General features: G+C 41.7%; 1 protein-coding gene across 1 annotated transcript in view; it reads left to right on the forward strand.

The window, feature by feature from the left end:
- Positions 1-19,696, forward strand: part of LOC310795310 (uncharacterized protein) — a 51,172-nt gene extending 31,476 nt beyond the window's left edge. The window contains exons 15-21 of the mRNA XM_083657361.1: positions 442-764; positions 1,250-1,366; positions 1,666-1,761; positions 3,317-3,424; positions 4,332-4,502; positions 10,022-10,138; positions 17,813-19,696. Coding sequence (XP_083513487.1) covers positions 442-764; positions 1,250-1,366; positions 1,666-1,761; positions 3,317-3,424; positions 4,332-4,502; positions 10,022-10,138; positions 17,813-18,546 — 1,666 coding nt within the window. The 3' untranslated portion in view covers positions 18,547-19,696. The remainder of the gene's footprint in view (positions 1-441; positions 765-1,249; positions 1,367-1,665; positions 1,762-3,316; positions 3,425-4,331; positions 4,503-10,021; positions 10,139-17,812) is intronic.
- Positions 19,697-22,619: the final 2,923 nt, after the last annotated feature.

Raw genomic sequence — 22,619 nt, forward strand, 5'->3', positions numbered from 1 at the left:
AAAATAATATTTGAGATCTGACATTGAACCAATTTTGTAGAATGACTCATACTGTAGATGTTGTGGTGGATGTTGTGCGAGCATGTGTTTAGAAAGAATAAAGCCAGTGTGAGGCTGCGTTTGCAGACTCGTCTGGTGAAATATCTTGTAACGTGTGATCGCCTGTCGCAGCTCAGTCATAAAGTGTGAAAACCACAATGACACAAACACTCCTGATTACAAGACAGACAGTTGTGTAGTGTGAAGGGAACAGTGACTGACGACTGATGACCGTCGGGTAGTGTGTACAGTACGAACCATTATACTCTGTCACTGTCACATTGGACCAGATCTTAAATTCTGACCTCCATCCATGAAGTGAATGAAGTTCAGCTCATTTCTGTCTTTTCATCTCTTAAATAATATCTCTAAATATCATTGTATGTGTTTTCCTCCCTCTAGATCACTCGGTGAGAGTCGGCCGAACGTCCAGTCCGTTCAGCCCGGGCTCTGTGATGCAGGCCAGGACGCGCCTGCCTCTGGCTCTGCCACCAACACTCCCACACAGCCCGCATGGAACCCTTTTGACGATGACAAATTTGACAACTTCTCCAACCGCACTGCAGTGGACCTGTTAACCAATGACTGCACTGCAGTGGACCTGTTAACCAATGACTGCACTGCAGTGGACCTGTTAACCAATGACTGCACTGCAGTGGACCTGTTAACCAATGACTGCACTGCAGTGGACCTGTTAACCAATGACTTTGACAAAAAGCCTCATGGTAAGTAGGGGTGGGAATCACCAGATGCCCCACCATACGATATTATCACGATACTTTCTGTAAGTCACGATACGATAGTATTGCGATATGCTAGTATTGCAATATATTGAGTATTGCGATATATTGTGATTTATTACCTTTTTTCAACTGCAAATTATGTCCCCAATGGAAAAAACTTTGTCAACATGTGTTTTATCTAATGAGATAAAGTTTCCAGTCTGTTCATCTCACTTCAATCATTTTTATTGCAGTAAAATGGGATTGTCAAGCAGACAGACTGACCAGTCATAAATGTTGCATGATGCACTTGACATTTTGTATAATAAAATATCACAATACTTGGCATTCGATACGATATATTGCCCACAAAATATCGCGATACTATGCTGTATCGATCCCCCCCACACACCCTTAATGGTGCGTGCGTGTGTGTGTGTGTGTGTGTTGGGGAGGGGGCGGGGTATTAATGTGTAATAAACAGTAAGTAACCTGGACTTTGTTTTTATCAGACCTGGTTCTGATCCTATCATCAGAACCTGAGATGAAGGCCTCTGAAGACTATCAATGCTTAATACCCGGCTTGCAGGCCTCACCTGAAGCTGGTAAGGCACACTACACCTTTAGAGCCACTTCAAAGTTCATTCATCCTTCCTACGAGTCTCTCATGATTGAAAGTGATTTGCTGAACCTTCCATTTACAGTCTGAGATGAGTGGAGCAAAAGCCATTGAAATACCTTAGTTTTAGGCGTGGCTTGAGGGCACAGAAGCCTCGAGGAAGTTGAATGAGGTTTTTTGAAGATAGCTTGCCTGTTCGCGCTCTTTGCTTTCTCCCTGTGTTTTGCAATGCTATGCCACTGACTGTACATCTCTATGCTGTATCACATTGTCATTGGTTCCTAGTTGAAAGACCATCAGCCATCCTCGATGTGGATTCGGGAGCCTCGTTGCTGGCTGTCCCAGGCTCTCTCTGTGGCCTCGACCTCTCAGATACACCAGGTAAGTCTCCGCTCCATCGAGCCCACACCAAATGTTGCTGTCAAATAAGCACCGTCTTTGCAAGTAATACGTTTGAATATGAGAGATATTAACTGAATGATTTGCAGTTGTTATCCTACAGTATTGTTCTAAATGTTATTTATGACCACTGATTTTCCAATATTGAATGTTTCTAAGGTCCATAAAAAAGCTGCACTTTTCTCATATGTGTTGATGTCCTGTGCCACAAGAGTCAACAAGTGGTGAAAAATAATGATCTTGATGTTCAAGAGAGTGCATCTGTAAAAGCCTTTTTCTTCCTCTTCTGACAACATTCTAGGAAACCTAGAGAAATTACATAAAGCATTTTAGATAAAACTCCAAGACATAATAGATCAAAGACATACATAAACAAACATACAGTAGCAATATTTATATACATGTACCGGTATGTGTTATTCTATAGACGGTTTTAACTTGACAACAAAAACATTCTAAATTGAACCCCAGCTCACTTCCTGTTGCAGTGTTTGCTATGGACATAAAAAAAAAAACATTCAAGTGCAGGACTGACCATTCTGTGAAAACCGTCTATACAGCTGAGTGGCGAAAACAAAAGTAACGATGTCAAGTGAATATTTCTGCAGTTTGCCGAATGCTGAGAAAAAGGAAGTGCTGTGGGGTTGTGCTCTGGTGAAAACCGTCTATATAGCGAGACTTCAGTTACGCTGATGCTTTTCCAACTTAGCTTAGCACTTAATCATCTGAAATATAATACAATTTTCGATATATGAAAGTATACGCCTGAAAACCATGAGTTTTTCTTAATTCCAATTTTCTAATCATTTATTCCTCAAGTCCGACTGGTTCCTTGTGGGCCTCACAATAATTGAGAAAACTGCTAATAATCACAACTTTGACCATTTAATGCAAGATTAATTAATTAATAATCCGTGTCTGCTTAGTGAGGACAAAGGACGACTCACCTCAGTGCGGTTGGTTTGTCCTTCATATGTCATTTCTGGGTCGAATGAACAAATGTCAAACTAAGACAGCAGCTTTTCACCACCTGTTGACCTACATACTCACTGCTACGTTTTCAACTTGACTGATGTGAAGGTTATATTTTCACCTCAGTCCATCCTGTGTTTATCTGTCTGTAGTAGGGGTGCACCGATCACGTTTTTTGCCACCGATCACCGATTGCCGATATATAAACTCCTCAAAAAAAGTTTGGAAATGTTATTTCGGTCGATTATTTCTCCCCTTTAATAATACCAATTGGTATTGTATTTTATATCGTTGGAAAGCCTGATTAGTTATAGGGTTTTTTTTTATTTAAAAAAATATATATATTTTTAATATAAAGAAATATCGGCAATCAGGCGATCGCATATTTGAGGTCAAAATCGGTCGATGCAGATTGCGTGCCGATCGATCTGTGCACCCCTAGTCTGTAGCTATACAATCCTACATTATATGGTGCAACAGGAAATTGCCAAAATTGATATTTCATTGCTGTCATTTTGTCCGTGTGCTTTGCTCACTCACAACTTTTCTTCTCACTGGCCATCAGAGAAGCTGATTGAAGGACTCAAATCTCCAGACACGTCGTCCCTCTTGCTCCCTGACCTTCTGTCTTTGGCCGATCCCTTTGGTGGCTCTGTGGAAGAGTCTGCGAAAGGTCTGTGTGTGCGTTGCCTCAAACAGGCATAATGTGTGTTTCAAATTCTGTTTCAGCCTTTTGATCAACTTTCATTATGTGCACTTAGTAGCCGTTTCACCTCTGTGCACTTTAAAACACTGCTACAGTGCTTCTCAGACGATTCAAGACAAGCTCCTTCCATCCGCTAACAGGCCGTGTGCTAAAGCGTTAGCATGCAGCATAGAAAACATGAGAAATAGACACACAGGTGAAAACGTTGCCAAATCCCCTTATAATATAGGGTGTCGTGGGTTTCGGGAAACACTCGTGAAATGAATGAATGTGTTAAAGCCGTGGTTCTCTAATTTTTTCACATGAAGGACCCCTAAACTGACAAAGATTAGACCACGGACCCCCATTTGATAGGATTTTGTCCCACGGACCCCCATATGATAATAAGATTGATGCTTTTAGATGTTTTATTACAGAAAGTGTATAACACCCATGACCAAAATAGTCATTGTGTTACTTATGAATGAAGTTATAGCGAAAATGAATTACCCCCCTTTTGGCTGGGGACCCCCTCAAGGACCCCTGGGGGTCCCCGGACCCCCATTTGAGAACCACTGGGTTAAAGAACAACAAAATTCTTAGCACTGCAAATCTTTTCAGGAAACCCACCCCAGTGCCTTTGTGATGTACATTTAGAATCCAAGAGGTAGATTATTTATCCTTATTTACCCACAAAGCACTAACCATTGTGGCTTGTGTGTTCTTGAAACTTTGACTTTTAGCTTCCTACAGTAAGAGTTAATAAAATCTTGAAATATTAAAGTATTTGTAACCAGTAAAAACAACTAAATAAGTAGAAGCGTTGATCCATTTGATCGATCTCTTTTTCCACTTTGTGTTTTCACCTTGAGCTGACGTCCCCTCTCTCGTCCAGATCCTCTGACTGTGGAGGACTCTCTTCTTCTGGGCTCTCTGCTCTCGGGCTCGTCGGCGCCCCCTGCAGGCGGCAGTGCCACCTCCTCCGTCTCTTCAGCTCCCACCTCTGCTGCCTCTGCTTTGGACGATTTCAGTCTGTTGTCTGGAGACTGCGGCCAGCCTAAAGCAGGCAAGTCTTAAGAAGCTAAAGGATGTTATGCGTATGGCTTAATGTAATGCAGTGGTTCCGAAACTGGGGTACCCGTACCCCTAGGGGTACTACAGCGGTACTTGAGAGGAAGGGGAAAATGGACAAATGTAAGAATAAATCATGAAAATTAGGGATGCATGATAATTATCGGGCCGATAAATTATCGGCCGTTATGGGCGTTTTGCGTTATTATTTATATCAGAAGTTTTCTTTGTTTTGTGTTCACAGTGTCAATTAGATTTGGTTAGGTCAGAGCTATGCTCACTACATCTGCCTTTTTTTTAACCCCAGCTGTGCATAAAATACAGGTTAAAAACTTAAAAAAGAATATTATATATATATTTTTATTATAATAATTATCGGTTATCGTATCGGTTATCGGCCAGGCGAAGCACATATTTACAGGTTATGGTATCAGTTGAAAAAGATCCATATTGTGCATCCCGAATGAAAATGAATGAAACATTAATAAATGTGCTCAGGACGCACTAATTGCAACTCTTTCACTCCAGTTCTTATTTTGTGATGTCATATTCTTCAAAAGATGGGTTATCATTCATTCATTGCATCTGATGCTAGTTTTCTCTTGTCGTTTTCGAAGAAAAATGTTGTAGTATGACTAAGGGGCACTTTATACGAGGACGGTTTCCTATGGTGACGGGGAATTATTTTATCGTTAGTGCCTCCCATTTAGACGGCGACGGCGAATTTGGGCTTAGGAAACGACACATTTTGAAACCACCTTCTAGAGTGAAATTCTTGGTGACGCTTCCCGCTGAGGGCTCCGTGTAATCGCTTGAGACCGCTTGAAACGGCTCATTTCAGGAACTCTGACGTGCCTGCACACGCGACACACACGATTATGCCATAGCCGTGCGCGAGTTGGCAACCATTTTCAAAATAAAACGTCAGTATGAATGAAGTCTGGCAACATTCAGAATTAAGCTACACTGCGGCCAACTTCAGTTACATGTTCATAACGTTACTGCTGCGAGGAGCCGATGGCTGTACCCGGTCGGCATTTAACGTTAGTTACAAAAGCACGTCAACAGTGTTTTCTCACTGCCAGTAGCCTACAGTAGGGTTTGACAGATAGCACACTCAGCGCTCCCGGTCCTCGCTGCTCGTTAAAGATTTCTAATAGGCGTTATTCTGATAAACTGGTCACATATATGTTACGTTCTCACCCGACAAATATTAAAACTTTAAAACAGTTTGGGGGTTTTTTCCGCCTGAGAACAGCTTTTTGGCAAGTCTTAAATGACTGCGATAGGCGTACTCTCTTCCTTGTTTAAAACCGGAAAGACGATTACGAAATGACGTCATGCAGAAGCGTCCTTGTATGGGCAAAGAATAAGGTGATCACACTGCCACCTAGCGACCTGGCATGTACATTACGGCGTTTTAAAAATTCAACAGCACTCATGTAAACAGGGAGAAGGTGTGAAGGAGACGCTATTGTGTCGTTTCTTCCAGAAACTGTCCTCGTGTAAAGGGCCCTTAAAAGGGGGTACTTGGATTCAGAAATCAGGGAAGTACTGAAGCCAAAAAAAGTGTGATGTATGTGTCCGTTGATGTAATGGAGCAACAATTGTTGGTGGTCTGGGCAGAGACTGTGCCTCTTCCAGCAATTCCTTCTCTTGCCTCTAGGCTTTTTTTTTTTTGGGAGGTTGTTGTTTGGGGGGAAAAACTTGAATACCCAGAAATCATGTCAAGTGACATAAGTAACCTGCACACAGAGAGCGCACTCATGTTTACCAGTCTGTAATTGCTTCATACAAAGGATACCAAAGATAACAGTCAGGCACAAGAACGTCCAGAGTCCTCTTCACTCTTCACTCACTGCTTCTGTTTATATTTCATCACTTTCTCCACTGATGTGATGCTCTTCTCTTGCAGTTAGGGATGCACCGATATGAAAATTTTGGCCGATGCCGATAACCGATATTAACATTGCTGTTATGGCCGATAACCGATATTTACCGATGTCGATATGATCTGTATAAAACCACATTTTTACGATCATCACATTTTGTACATACTGAAAAACACTGAATTTGAAAAAGTTATGCATTTCTTTATTTGCAAAGCCTTTGGAAAAGCCCATAAATCATAGATTTACTGCATTATTTCATATCAATGTGAAGAATTTGGCTGATAATGATAACCGATATTAACTCATTCACTGCCAATATCTGACTGGCATTTTTGGCACAGGCCAAGTATTTCCATAATGTTTGGTCATCTTTCAAGACCCACAGTAAATTCTGTACTAGGACTACAGTGATGTCCAATACCTCGAAATGAAGATCTAAGTCTCTACTTTCACCCCCAAAAAGAAAGTTAGCTTTTAGCATGTTCTGTACTCTACTTATAACCCTTTTTATACACCCCATGTTCACCAAAAAAGCCTGTCTGGGAAGAGAAAAGGGAGAAAAAAGCATTTTTGTAAAAGGGCACAATCTCAGGCATAACTCACTCTCAATTCTTTTATTTTGAACTGTATTGACATCAGACATGTAAATATTATTCGTTAGGACACAAATGACAAAAAAAAAATATATATATATATATATACACACATGAAGTGCTTTTTTTTTTACATTCAACAATACAGTTTACTCGGTGTGAGTGTGCAGACAGACAGACAGACAGACAGACAGACACACACACAGACAGACAGACAGACAGACAGACAGACAGACAGACACACACACACACACACACACACACACACACACACACACACACACACACACACACACACACACACACACACACACACACACGATCCCCCTTTTAGATTTCTAACCCAACATAGGATAAGCAATAACCACGCCCTGTGGCGCTGGGATTGGCCAGGAGCAACACTGGAGGGCGAGCAGCCCAAGAGCTCTTGAGAAGGACAGCGGGCTGCTGTGAGTGCCTTCTGCCCGCTGCTGCCTAGCTGTTCCTGTGTTTATTTTGATTTGTTCTGGTACACCGTCCTCGTCCATGTCTCCCTGTCATATCTATGATCGTTCCCGTTTTCCCCTCGGCTATTCAACACGTCCTCACCGCCCTCGCAAACTGATCGATCATTTCCTCATTCCTCCGATGATCAAACACATCTCTTGATTACTTTCTCCCGTTTTCTCCTGGCTGGCACAGAGGAAGGCGACTCCAGCTCGGCGTTTCAATGTTTCTCCTGTCTGCACAAGGAAGCGTTACCCGTTCTCTGCATTTCCTCTTGCATCAATTTCAAAACAACAGCTGCGGTATGTGTTTGATCGCGTGCTGTCGGCTACCCTTTGAAGGCAGGGACCTGTGTCTGTGTGACAGGCTGGGCAAGTGTTTGCTGCAGGCGCTGCACCAATAAAAACAAAAACACGTCAAACACGTCCTTGGCGGGGAAGGCCATTGCTGATAACACGTCAAAGACGTCATTGGCGGTGAATGAGTTAACATAGCAACATCGGACCGATGCCGATATGTTAAAAAATGACTAACATCGGCCGATACCGATATGATTGCCGATATATCGTGCATCCCTACTTGCAGTCCACTTTCTGATTTTAGGCTGAGATTTTTTCATAAAATTGTGTAGTACTTTTTTTTCTTCTTCTTTTCATAAAATGTTAGTTCCATAAAAAAAGTTTATTTTGAAGTAAACACATCAGTAATTACTAGGAAACAATCACATTCTCATATCTGTTTCCTTGGCTTCGTTCATTGCACATTACTGAACTGTAAAATGAAACGCACACAAAATAAATAAATGCAAATTGACCAAATAAATTCTCAGTGCTTTCTGCAAAAAAAGCAGATTGCCCTCAATTATTTCAGATTTTATCAAGCATATTGTATTTTTATCCTATTAACTCATTGAGTGCCAGCCACTTTTGGAGAACGGACGCTCCCAGTGCCAGAGTTTCAGAGCGTTTTCAGTGATTTCTCGAGGCCCACAGAATATTGTGTGATATTACTATGTAAACACTGAACACGCACAAAGAACGATGAGACTCTATTCTATCATCTGCAAAAAAAAGTTTATTGATCCCATTTTCCGTTCTTTAGTTATGAGCCGGAGAAGATAGCTTGATTCATCCAAAAACAGCAATTTTTTTCTAGAAGCTGAGATAATTGGCCTTTTGTGAAATTAATCATTTCAAGCACATCACTGACTCTGAAGCTAATCTTTTCTAATGTAGTCACACCTCAAAAATAATTTCCTTCAATAAAACAGTTTAGGCCAGGGAATTTTGTTTGGCAGAATAATATTTTTAGCTACAACCAGCAGCGCTGGCCCCTGCGTGCGCTGCTGGTTGCAGCTTCTTGCTGGTTTTGATTTGCTGCTGGTGGGTATCGGATATTCTGGCTTGCGTTTGTCAATCCTGTCCTGCTGCCTGGGTCTGTCTGTGTGTTGCGTGCTGCTCTGCGTGCCCCCCCCCCCGCCCCGCCCCGCCCCGCCCCGCCTCGCCTCAACTGCACACTCCTCCTCCTGTCTGTGGTGGCTCTCTGCTGAGTTTGCTGTGCGCACAGTGAAGGGTGCGGAACAGCCAGGCTTTTTTACAGCGTTCCGCGTGTGTTTGTCACCGGCAACGATGCTTCCAGTTGAGAATAATAACAACTCCACGGTGTGGATGTGCGGATGTGCTGTCGCAACCGACACGGAGCGGCTCAATTGTGGGAGCAGATTGGCTGCTGCAGGCACAGCTGCAGTAACGTGCTTCAGCATATCGATGCATACGGATGCGATGCGATTTCCGTTTCCATAACGACTTCTTCTTTGTTTTTTCCTTGCCTTTCTGTTATGTGGAGAGCACTGTCGCCACCTAAGGGTTCTGTAAAATAGGTTATAGACCTCCAATAGCTACAATAGTTGTACCAGAGATGTATCAGGGATTGATCCACGTCCCACCGTCAAAAAACGCAATTGACGACAATCGTCGTCTTTGGCACTCTACGTCAGTATTTGAATTGACGACAGCTGTCGTCATTGGCATTCAATGAGTTAATATCCATAAAGGATACCCCAAAACAGAATTACAGGCACACTGTATTTAAGGATCCCGTGTCAGCAGACAAACATAAAATGGAGAAAAACCCATTTCCCCTCAAGATAATAGCCACTTTATCAGCCAGCACTTCTCAGCACTGGATGTGTTGTTGAAGCTGCTTTGATCCACTTCATTATAATGAGTTAGGAAAGCCTTGAGGAGATCTTGTTGTTTTGTTCCACCTGTGAGCTTTCAACCATCTACTCTAAGGTTGGAGTCATACAATTAATGACTACGGTAGTTTTTGCTGCCTCTTTTCACTGACTGACCACAATATTCTTGTCACACTCCTAACTCTTATCTTTTCACCCCTTATATCCATCATCTATCCTATTTGTCATAATAATTATTATTATTATAATTATTATTATCATTATTATTAATAATAATAAATATTAATTAATATTATTAATAATAATAATAATATATTTTTCCCCTCTCTGTATGGATCCTCTGCAGACTCATCTCTCCTGATCTCAGACTTTGAGCCGCACCTGGTCAGTGCAGAGGCAGGCACAGAGGACGATGAGTTTGACCCTATCCCCGTCACCGGCCGGAAAAACTCTGCGTCCCAAGGTACGCCGCCAGCCAGCACAGGTGTGTCTGTAGGCTTAATGAACCCCAGCCAGGGATAGGCCGTCTGTTGGCTTCCAATCAGTGCCACACTAGTTCCTATCATTCCCACTTTCTAAATATTAAATCTAATTGAAAGTATAGTTAAAAGGGGTTAAATGGCAGGATCAGGTGCGCACACTATTCTTGCATCCACTGAAGGTGTTTCAAGACCAGTAGAGGTAAATAGGTAAAAATCTGCCTTTTCTCCCCCTCTCCTCCCCTCTCTCTCTCTCTCCCTCCCTCCCTCTCTCTTCTCGACCTCTCTCGCCCCCTTCCCTTGACTGCTTTCTTTGCTTGTTGTGACTCCTCCTCCTTTGCCTGCCCCTCCCTCCCCCCCCTCTGTCTACCTGTCCCCTGCCCCTCCCCCCTTGTCTCTCCCCTGGCCAGTTTCAGGAGGCCACTCGCGCAGTAACAGTGGCAGCTCTGAATCCAGCCTGCCCAGCTTGGCCCGCTCCCTGCTGCTGGTGGACCAGCTCATCGACTTGTAGACGCGCCCTAATAGAAGCTGTAACACTGGATTATAGACTCGCATAGCATAACACAGCAATCAACACTGTTCTCACCGCTAGCTTCCCTGCACAGCGCCCCCCCTAGCTCCTCCTAGTAGAAACGCCGCTCTTCTTTCAGTGCTTCTTCTTCTTCTTCTGCAGTATTGATTGCATTGTGGCTGGCTTCTCCTCACCTCCCCCATCTCTCTCACCCTCTCACCAACTACTCACATTTTGATCTGCTTTACCTACCGTCCCTTGGTCCCATCATGGTTAGAGTGGCCAGTGCACTAACATCATCCTCCATGAAGACTAACCACCACGTCTTTCTGTGAATCAGGACATAACGATCCAGTTTGTTTCCACAATATTGCATTATGTCCAATAGCAAAACGATAGAAGAACAACATCATTGTTGTCATGTATTATAATAGGCATACAGTAGTTAGTGGTTGTAGTTATTATTGTGCACAAGTAAATGTGTCGTCGTTTGCCTTTATTTGCACATTGTAAGGTACAACCATGGGGAAAAAAAAGTAAATGATCATTTGTCTCCAGCTATAGCAAATTAGGTAAATTGATTTCTTCTAGAGGGGAAACTTGCTTGAAAAAAAAACATTTTCCACAAATGTTGTCTCTGTCAGGGCTGTTTTATGTCTCTACTGTATATTGCTATTGGCTGACTAATAAGATGGAATATCCTGAACAACTTAATGCTGCTTTAGATTAGATTTTAGATTTAGATTAGATTAGATTTGAAGAATGACATCAAGTTGAGTTTTAGATTTGGGAAAGAAGCCAGGACCACACTACATTCCCAGCTCCCTCTTAGCCATCCCTCTGCAGCCCATATACAGCCATACCAAGTTGTATGTTAGTGTGATTGACAGGAAGAGGCGGGCACTGTCCCTCCCTCCTGGAGGTATCCCTCCCTGATTGGTTGGAAGGGTGAAGTGCCATAAAATAATCTGATGCTGATTTGCAGTTTTGCGGCGCTCTCGCAGTGTTTCTGCCAAACTCTCATAGCATCGCATGAATTCCTCCCGAGCATTTTAAGAAGAAACCTTTTGCTCGATTCGTACAAAATACCAACGAAACATTCTTACCTATAATATCTTCAAAAACATGGACTCGTTCTGTTTTTGCTGCCACACTTTAGAGCTTATATTGCATTTAATTATGTCACCATACACAATCATTTCTTTGTTAGGCAAGCAATAGGTTGTTTTGGTATTAAATGACAAACGGAAGGTAATTTAGCAGCGTTTATAGCAATGCACTATTCAGTAGAAAATGCATGTGACATCATGAAAATACTATGAATAAGCAACAGTCTTAATAGGAAGGCATTAGAATTAGCTGTATATACATATATATAGAGAGAGAGACCATTCATGACCATCCAGGTCAATTTTCTGTGGCACTAACAAGTTAGAGTCGATGCATTCTATATGAGTCAGTACAAGATAATTTTTCAGAAATGATTTTATTCCTTTTTTATGACTGCATCTACTCTCATATCCATTCCACATTGTGCAATCTGACATTCCTGTCATTTGTTTACTCCTAGTTTATGTAAATATATATCTGCGATCCCTGCAGGCTCTATTCCAGTGACCATATGATTGGTTCTTCTTCCTGTGTATATATTAAGTCATTGTCATAAAGCTTTACTTGTGGAAAACATATAACTTTACCTGTGGAAAACGTATTGAGAATATATATATACATATATATATTCTTAGTTTCCTGTTAATAAATGTTAATATGAATAGAGTGTTAGAGAATGAATGTATGAAATAAATATTAGTCTATAATAATAATAATAATAATAATGATAATAAATCTCATATATGATTCTTAACACCATAATCACTGAAAAATATTGAAGAATACTATATATTTCATTCCTCTTTGTGGAATTGTGATTTTTTTTTCTTCTTCATCATATCTACTCAATAATTGTCAATACAGTCAAATGTATAGTTGACAATCCTAGTCTTTGTTTAACTTGAAAGATTAGGCTGAACTATCTCTTCTTACCGTGTGAACAGAAAGTGAGCCTACGCTATGTTTGTTTACGTAGATGATGACGGGTTTATCTTTTTAATCGAAACATTTGACACGGTTTACTGCGCCAACGGGGAGCGCCACCTGCTGGGCCTCAGTCCTGTTTCATTTCATAGTCGTTGCTCTACGGTGGCAAAACTAGAATTTTTTTGCTGAAGTTGTGCTTTGTGAAAATCTATGTTTTTTGCTTTACCCGTTTTAGTGATCAAAAGATTCATATCAAAAAGCATGGCAGTGTCGTTGAATGTTATGTTAATGTGTGATGGTATACAGTGTTATGATAAGTATGTATGTGTGTGACTGTGGAGTCATTGCCAGAGTTGTCGGGTGTGTTTTCCAGTAGCCTACTACTTGTGTTGTTCTTTGACCTTTTTGAAAGCACAGGCCCCCTAAATTCTCTCTCAGGTAGCAAGAGTTACATCGCTCTCTCCGAGAGTACCAAACAGTATTGGCTTGCTGTGCCCCCAGTCCTGCTGTCCATATATTACACCCAACAGTTTGAATCATTTGGGAAATAAATTGTCTGATTTACAGTCCTTTGTGAGGGGCTCTGTGAAGTGTGAAAATGGCTTACTCACATTTGTGAGGGGCTCTGTGAGGTGTGAACATGGCTTACTCAGCCACTCCTGTAATTAAGATGCAATATTGCCGCTGTAGAACTAATAGTTGCTTATCAGACAGAGGGTTCTAAGTCATTAACGATGGTAGCTTTCTACACTACAGGCCAGGGAATCAGGTGTAGATCCCATGTGAGTTTCAGGCCAGGGAATCAGATGTAGATCCCATGTGAGTTTCAGGCCAGGGAATCAGGTGTAGATCCCATGTGGGTTTCAGGTCAGGGAATCAGGTGTAGATCCCATGTGAGTTTCAGGCCAGGGAATCAGGTGTAGATCCCATGTGAGTTTCAGGCCAGGGAATCAGGTGTAGATCCCATGTGAGTTTCATGCCAGGGAATCAGCTGTAGATCCCATGTGAGTTTCAGGCCACGGAATCAGTTGTAGATCTCATGTGAGTTTCAGGCCAGGGAATCAGATGTAGATCCTATGTGAGTTTCAGGCCAGGGAATCAGCTGTAGATCCCATGTGAGTTTCAGGCCAGGGAATCAGGTGTAGATCCCATGTGAGTTTCAGGCCAGGGAATCAGGTGTAGATCCCATGTGGGTTTCAGACCAGGGAATCAGGTGTAGATCTCATTTGAGTTTCAGACCAGGGAATCAGATGTAGATCCTATGTGAGTTTCAGGCCAGGGAATCAGCTGTAGATCCCATGTGAGTTTCAGGCCAGGGAATCAGCTGTAGATCCCATGTGAGTTTCAGGCCAGGGAATCAGCTGTAGATCCTATGTGAGTTTCAGGCCCGGGAATCAGCTGTAGATCCCATGTGAGTTTCAGGCCAGGGAATCAGCTGTAGATCCCATGTGAGTTTCAGGCCAGGGAATCACGTGTAGATCCCATGTGAGTTTCAGGCCGTGGTCTAAGTTGCGTTTATAAAATGAGTAATCAGCTGCTCCATCTGAAGTGAATAATGTGAAGCAAAAATGCACGTGATCATATCAGCAATGTAGACGTTTCTTTAGGATCAAACCACAGTCATTTTGCTTCCCATCCGCCATTGCTTTGGGAAGTTTAGCCCCGCCCCCATTTATTTTTTGCCCATTTTGTCACGTAAAATTATTTCAAAATGCGTATATTATGTTTTTGTTATATCTACTCAAAATACTCTGAAAGTGGAAAAGTAATTCAAAGCTTTTTTCGTGAATGAATACATTAAAATAACAGATCCTCTCTGTTCACTCTTTGGGATTTTCACACAGGGATTATTGTTTTATGGTGTTGTTTAAAACTCTAAGGGTTTTGAATGCTTGTTTTATACTCTAAGAAACACCTCCGTACATCTTAATGGGATTGCAGGTGCTGGTTAGTCTTTACTTTGTGGCACTCACACATAAGGAATACAAATTAACTTTTGACTGAAGTCTGCCTCCTTTGGGTTCAAACAAAACAAAGCATCGCCCTCCTACTCTGAATCTTACTAAGAATAGAGCCACAAGCACTTTAGGTCATTGCTTAGTAACACATGCCCATTTTCAATGAGAATAATGTTCCATTGTGGTACATTTAATTGAAAAGATGTGATGTAGAACAACGTGCCAACAATGTCTTGTTAAATGAAATGGGTTTGAACATTTTCAACAACAAAAAAAAGGTTTCTGTGCTATTTCAGTTTTATTCATTCACCAAAATCTAGATTGTCTTTTACAGTGCAACAATGTTGTATTTTGAGTAGAAATATGCAGAAACATGAACTAAAATGAAACGACATGCTTTTGTAGTATACAATTAAATTTGCGAAAACATTGACGGTGTGGCTATCTCTCAAAGCAACTGTGTCTCAGGCTTGTGTAGGTACTGTATGTGCAACTGAAAAGGCTTATGTTCTCATGATCGCCCCCTAGCTGATCCTTACAGCGCATCATTTGCCGTTACCGTTTGAACCTATGCAATCCCTATCGCTTCTCCCTGTGCTGTTGTAATCCGTAAAGGTCATGTAAAGGTCATGTAAAGGTCATGCCAAGCAGGTAGTGAGATTAGTCCTCCATGTGTGACAGAAGCCCCTCTCATGTTCTCCGTTGTTTTTGCCAAACGTGAACGCTGTTGATTACCGGATACTTTGGAGTGTTTTGAAAAGCCTCTGTCTTTATCGCCCAAACCTGCGTCTGAGCTGTGATATTGTGTGCTCCTTCTATTTTTGTGAGATAACTAAAAAGAATTATAAAGGGATGGCAAATAAAATACAAATGTGAATGTCAACGTTTTGAGTGTCATACGTTTATATTTTGTTTGTTCACTGGTTGATTCAGCCCAACAAAAGTATAAAATACTTGCACATGTTGCTATGGCTCCCATGTTTGAAATAAATTGTACATGTACAACCTGTTCATATTTACAGTCAAAGGAAATGTATACAGTAGCCTGTGTCACTGAATGGTCAAATAGCTCTATGGCCTGATTCACCTTACATATCCATGCTATATATTCCACATTTTGTCCCACACTTTGCTCTAGATCAGGGATGGGCAACTTTGATGATAGAGAGGGCCACAAAAAAAATGCCTTGCTACCAGAGGGCCAGATTGTGACCGTGCACTTCCACCAGTAGCCTACTACTACTGTAACACCATCACTCCCAATTATAGCTACTAATTTGATGAAAACGACTGGTAAGCAAAGTTTATTATACCAACATTTAGATTTTTCATATTCAAATTTAATAATTCTTCCATTCAGATGACACCAGAAACTTTGCTCTAGCTTTAAAACAGCCCGCTACAGCAATTTTATGGGGTACATCACCCAATAGCGTTAGCTCAAATGTTCTGGGTTGTACAGTAAAATAAAAACACAGATTTTGATGGTCTCTAACCTAACCAAAAACATCCGCCTTGTATAAAAATAAAAATAAAATGAAATTGACCCAGGGGCCACAGTGAGTGAGGTCGGCGGCCACATGAGGCCCACGGGCTGCCAGTTGCCCACCCCTCCTCTAGATGTATTTGAATCTTTAAATAAATAAATGCAAAGATCTAAAATACTTGGTGTGAGAAGGGCAGGGCAAGAAGTAGATGGTAAATGACGACTTTGCTCTGTATTTTGAATTCTTTCTTTCATACAGTATAATACTGTACAGAGGAGAGTTGCTATTGCTGTATCTTTCATTACTATGTGTAACTCACTAATCACAAATCTGATTCTATTTGAATAGCAGGCTAAATCTACACAGGTAAGACAACAGATCAGCACCATGTCCTATTGCACGCTGATGTCATCTCCTCTCACCTCCCACTGATTTAAACATTCCCTTAGACAGGGCGGCTGTAGCTCAGGAGGTAGAGCGGGTCGTCCACTAATCGCTTTGGATAAAAGAGGTCGGTGGTTCGATTCCCGGCTCCTCCAGTCTGCATGTCGAAGTGTCCTTGGGCAAGACACTGAACCCCAAATTGCTCCCGTTGGTGTGCCAGCACCCTGCGCGGTAGCCTGCCGCCATCGGTGTGTGAATGGGTGAATGTACCTACTGACTGTAAAGCGCTTTGGATAAAAGTGCTATATAAATGCAGGCCATTTACCATTTACACATTCTTCAAAGATACTGTATGCTCTGCCATATGTTGCTTTATTTCAATGTTTCTGTCAATCTTGAAAACTCATGGTGTTTTTGTCCCAAAGTGATACAGTGATGATACTGATGATGGCACAGTATTTACACTGGACTGAAGCACTTTATTAGCTAAAACCTGATGCGTTTTTTCCTTTGGCCTACTTTCATCAGCGGGTTTTGCCATATGAAAAAGACGTCTAAATAAACATTTCTCTCTGTAATATTTGCAGTAAAATTAGAAATGACCCGCACACTGCTTACCAAAAAAAATAAAAGTATTCTTAAAGGGCCACTTCGTTGATTGTAAATCAGCTTTGTATCATTACATAATCAGTAGTATACAGTATGCAAATTAACAATGTTTAACTTGTTTAAATGTTTAACGATGTCCATCTTGCCTGGACAGCGAGTTCCACACGTTCATTCACAGAGTTTCCTCGTCCGAATCATGTCATGATGTCATTTGGAACAGTTTTGCCATGGTGTCACTATTACTGTCACTATCACTAATACTGTCACTATCACTAATACTATTACTACGATGATTGCTCTCTCTACCTTCATTCGCAGAACTTCCTGGTCCAAATGACCTCATTATGACATCACTTGGTGCAGGGAGTTCTGCGAATGAACAGGGCAGCTCTCAGCTCCACGCGAGATGGAGGGAGCTAAAACATTGTTCATTTGCATAATATACAGTACTACTGATTTTGAAATTATACAAAGCTGTTGGAAAATCGGCAAACGTGGCCCTTCCTATGTAATTATAATATTCAACATTGTTGATTGTAATGATAGAATATGAAAATCCCTAAAACGAGTTTTATAGAAAAGATCAGGAAAAGCTCTTGAGCTCCCCAGAGTGTTTGTGTACCGAGACTTTTGTGACTGTTAAAAGTGAATATCTGCTCTCCTTCCTAACAGACCTGCAGAGGGAGCCTGATAGTTGTCTGTTGAGAGCCGCCGGGTCTGCGGCCTGTCTGCAGTTTGTGGATGAGAAGCAAGACCAGAGGGTCCAGCGAGGGACCCACGCTCTGTGTGCCCAAACCAAACCCGAGCACACCACGTCACCATCGGCAGAGAGGACAACACCACCGCCTGATCCAACCGGGCCGCGTTTCATACCTGCAGAGCCAGAAGTATCCACACACCAGCCTCCGAGCAGCGCGGGCACGTCTGATGTCTTCCAGCTGGCCCCTTTTAAGATGGCAGCAAAAGAAGAGAAGAAGAAAGCGCTGAGCGGCCCGCCTTTCTCTGTGTCTCATAAACCCAACGAGCCGTCTGACGTCTTCCTCCAGGCGCCCTTCGGGAGGAGACAGGAATCTGCCAAAGCGGTTCCTGCTGACATCCACGTGTCCAAGTCGACTCCCGTCCGAGCCAACAAACAGTGCCACCTGGTGGTCCCCGTAACCCCTCCTCTCGCTGCGGCTCCGCCTCCTCCCGCTAACAGGGCCCCTCCTCCTCCGAAGTACTATGCAGAAAGGCCTCTGCTGCAGCAGCCGGTGGCGGTGCACCGCGTGGTCTCCAGGATCGGCCAGCAGGCGGCAGTAGGCTCGGTGGCAGTCGGGCCGCTGCACTCCTGGACCATAGGGGGACGAGCTCTGGAGGACCCCTTTACCGCCGCGCCTTTTCCACCAAGATGCTCTCAGGGCAACTGATGCTTCTCGTGCCTGAAACTTAAAGAGGGAGTCGTACACGCCAAACCGACAGTTCAGTCTCAGTGTTACGGTTATCTAAAATGATCATGTAGATTGCTCCTGACATTATGTGTGCAGTATTAAAAATGTACTTCCTTGTAGTTATAAATGTACTTGTTTAGCGTTAATCTTGTTCTACCTCAGCCATCTGATTTGCTTCCAGACCGAGCAGCACAGTAGAGCACCGCTGCAGCACTTTGGAAGCAGCCACAGTTTGATACTGGACCTATGGACTTGGAGGCATACCTGCAAACTAGTCGCCTTTAGGTGACAAGTCACCTTTTCGATCCCAAAATAGGGCACTTAAGTGAATGATTTCTGCGTGGTTTTGTGTCTGCCGCGGTATCTGTCACCACCGAGTTTAGGTCTGGTCCTGGATTTTTCAAATCTGACTGATGGACAAGACTCAATTCAAGATATCCAAAAAGTGTTGTTGTTGTTTTTCATGTTAATATTTCACAAATGCTCACCAGCCTCCAGTCATTATTCATTATCAATAATGTCCCTGCAGAAATTTACATTCAAATTTTTTTATTCTGCCAAAACTGACCATTCACTGCAATGGATATAACAATGTGTAATTTCAACCACTTCTCAAACGATTACGGGAGAAACCTTTTTAAGGAACTAGGGCTGAACTTTTTCTGATATTGCAAATTTACAAGAAAACAATCTTAGAAGATTTGCATCTTTATAGTTGCCACTAATCCTTTTTTGTTTTTGTTTTTTGCTTGCAGTAACCACAGGCAAATTACGCTAAATCCCTGAATGTTTGGTCACTAGGACCTGTACAATTAGCCAGTCTAACATTCGGAAGGGCTTACATGATTTTAAGCCCAATTGACCTGCTTTATTTTAATTGTTAAGAGGAGGCTGCTGCCATTTTTCTCATAAACTACATCAGTATTATCAGAATATTTTAGTTTTCATGAAAGATGTGTTGTTTTGTTTTTTTACAATATATCGCCTGTTAATGTTGTGAGGCCAACCTCGATCTTGATCACTTTGGAGTGTCACATATCATGTCTGATGTGGTTTCAAAATCACCCATGTTGTCTATAGCGTGTCAATTTGCATTTAGCAAACAATAAGATTATGCACTGTACATACACTCTTATTTCACTCCTGACTGTTATAAACCTCTTTAACATAATGAGGGCTGTTGTAGTCTTTATAAGTTGATCAACCTCAGCCGTTTGACAAATTGCATTGAACCTCATTGTGAATTCAACATCAGGTTGAAGGTTGTGTGTGTGTTGTCTTTATTAGTTACATTGTAGCTGTAGCATTTATGAATGGCAATGTCATTGGAGAAGCTCTAAGTTTAGTCTTGTAATGAGGACAGGAAACAGACTTCTGCTGTGATTGACAGATCTGATCTGATCTGATTGAGAGATCTGATCTGATCTGCTATGATTGAGAGATTTGTGGGTGTTTTACGAATGAAGAGTTTTCCACCAACAAAATAACAATTGTGAATTGTTTTAGGGTGAGTTTTCCCATAAGTTGGAAGGTGCAGAATAATGTACAATACATTTTTAGAATTAAATCGAAATTGGCTTATGGACTAGAATGAACAGGAACAGGTGAATCAACAGAATGTAATGGACTAAAAGGCCTGAAAAGGACAAACATGTTGGTTTTAAGTTCTGTAACATTTTACCCAATATAGAGCCTAGAGCCGAATTTGCTCAATTTAGCTCTACTTGCCCAAACACCGCACAAATAAAATATTTTAAATAAAAATACATTTATTGTTGCTCTAGTGGCACAAAAACTGACTAATTTTGCCCCCATCCCACTCCCTATTGCTTTTCCTGGACTATGCTATATATAACCTGCTCTGTGACTGAGTGGTTTTAAAGTAATACAGTTTCACATCATCCTTTGCTCCCAGGTTATTCGGACGATAAATTAAATGTGTGGTACCGGGGTTAAGGCTAATTAAATATTTTGTTATCCTCAACAATTAGGCCGGCCGAAGCGCGCAGTGCGGTTGCGCGTGTCGCTTGGTGGCTCAGCAGAGCGTGAAGCCGTGTAAACACCTCCTCCAGATCTCCAGATGTCATCATAGTTGGCCTTTGGTTTTATTGCTGCAGTTGTCTGCTGCCTCTAAAGCCCCACTGCCTCTGCTGCTGCTGGCGGACACGCCTCTGTGAGCTCACTGCCCACAGGATTGTAAGTCGGTTTTTGCATCTGTCTGCAAGAGCATTTAGCACAGAAAGTCAGAAAAATGTGTGGAAAAGATATTATATAATTTAGGCTGGTAAAGATCTGGGTGCAATAAGACTGTGTATTGTTTCTGCTTTGTGGCTGCTTCGGCGGCTTGTGGTACAGTTTTATGTCACACTCAGGAGGGGGAAAGATTTTCTCCTCGCAATATGCTGCCCAGTGCTGCAGTTATTGAACGCACCGATCACTCTCTGCAATGAAAGCATTTCAGCACTGAATGTGCAACAGTAAATTATATTCATTATGTAGGTAACTATAGTCAACTAATATGCCTGCTATTTGACGAAGGCCCTCTTTCAGGTCAAGTTTGTTTATAGTCCTTCATCTTTTATAGCCAGAGTGGGCAAATGACCTGGAAAACCAAAGAATTTCTTTATTATATGCAGTGTTGGGGGTAACTAATTACAAAAGTAACATATTACATGTTACTTTTAGCAGTAACTCAGTAACATAACTTATTACTAATAGGATTTCAGTAATATTATACCAGTTACTTTATCAAGTAACAAGTTACAAATTGAGTTACATTTTGTTTTTTATCAAAGCACATAAAGATCCAATAATTTCCTAATCAAATTGTGTATTTTTATCCAAATAACCACTATAGATGACAATAGCAAAGGAAAATGTTAACATAGAGTTTTGGACGGTTTACCCTGACTTCAAGATGGTTGAAATTATTTTTCAGGTTGGTTCCGGGGCGGCAATGTCATTCTGCTATTGCAGTTATTTTGGTTAAAGTAATGCAAAAGTAATAAGTAATGAGTTACTCTACACAGACAGTAATATTGTAAAGTAACTTATTACTTTAAAATGAAAGTAACTAGTAATATGTTATATGTAGTATATTACATTTTGAAAGTAACTTGCCCAACACTGATTATAGGCATATCTCTGATACAGCAAATCTGAATGCAGAGCAATCGTTCTGTTGGTGTCTAATATGCAGTGTTGGGCAAGTTACTGAAAAGTGGTAATTTAGTTACAGTTACTAGTTGCTGCTCTCAAAAAGTAATTTAATTACTTTAAAGTTACTACTTTCTTCAAGTAATTAGTTACTAGGGAAAGTAACTTTTGCGTTACTTTGAAAAGTCTGCTTCGATTGTCTTAACGCACACATTATGTTAGTGTTGCTGTGCCACAGTGTGGCATTGAACATTCACTTATTGGGGAGGCTTATAGCCTATCAAGGTCATGAGCCTGTGGGGCTCTGGCTGCAGCTGCAGCTCTCTCCCCGGACTAGGTCTGAGGATCAGAAACCAGATAATCCTCTGAAGTTTTCCCTTATTTTCATGCCCTAAAGTAACTAGTAACTAGCCCAGTTACTATTTTAATAATTGTAACTGAGTTACTAAATTTGAAAAGTAGTTAGATTACTAGTTACTGCAATAAATAGTACTCCCAACACTGCTAATATGTTACCTGCGAAGAACCATTCTGACTATCTGGTAATTCACAAGTATCACCCCGTACGGTTCTTTTTTATTATGTCTCATTCAATTGAGTGCAATGCTCATAATCAGGTTTGGAAATGGAATTTTTCCAACAAAGGTTTTCCCCCCAAAAAAACACACAAGTCCACTGGATCCTCCAGGAATGCTGATGGAATTTTTTCCATCCAGAGTTGATTAGTGAGGAGGCAACTGAAGCCAGTCTCTCATCATGATCCCTCTCACGCTCATGAAGAGACCTGGACTGCTCGCACTCTGGGCAGCTCCTCCTCTCACCAGCAGGGGGACAGACGCTTTTATTCAAGACTGACTGAATGTGAATGGCCTCAGACCTGGAGGCGCTGCTGACTC

Source organism: Poromitra crassiceps (assembly GCF_964638095.1).
Source record: "Poromitra crassiceps genome assembly, chromosome: 21".
NCBI classification, from domain to species: Eukaryota; Metazoa; Chordata; class Actinopteri; order Beryciformes; family Melamphaidae; genus Poromitra; species Poromitra crassiceps.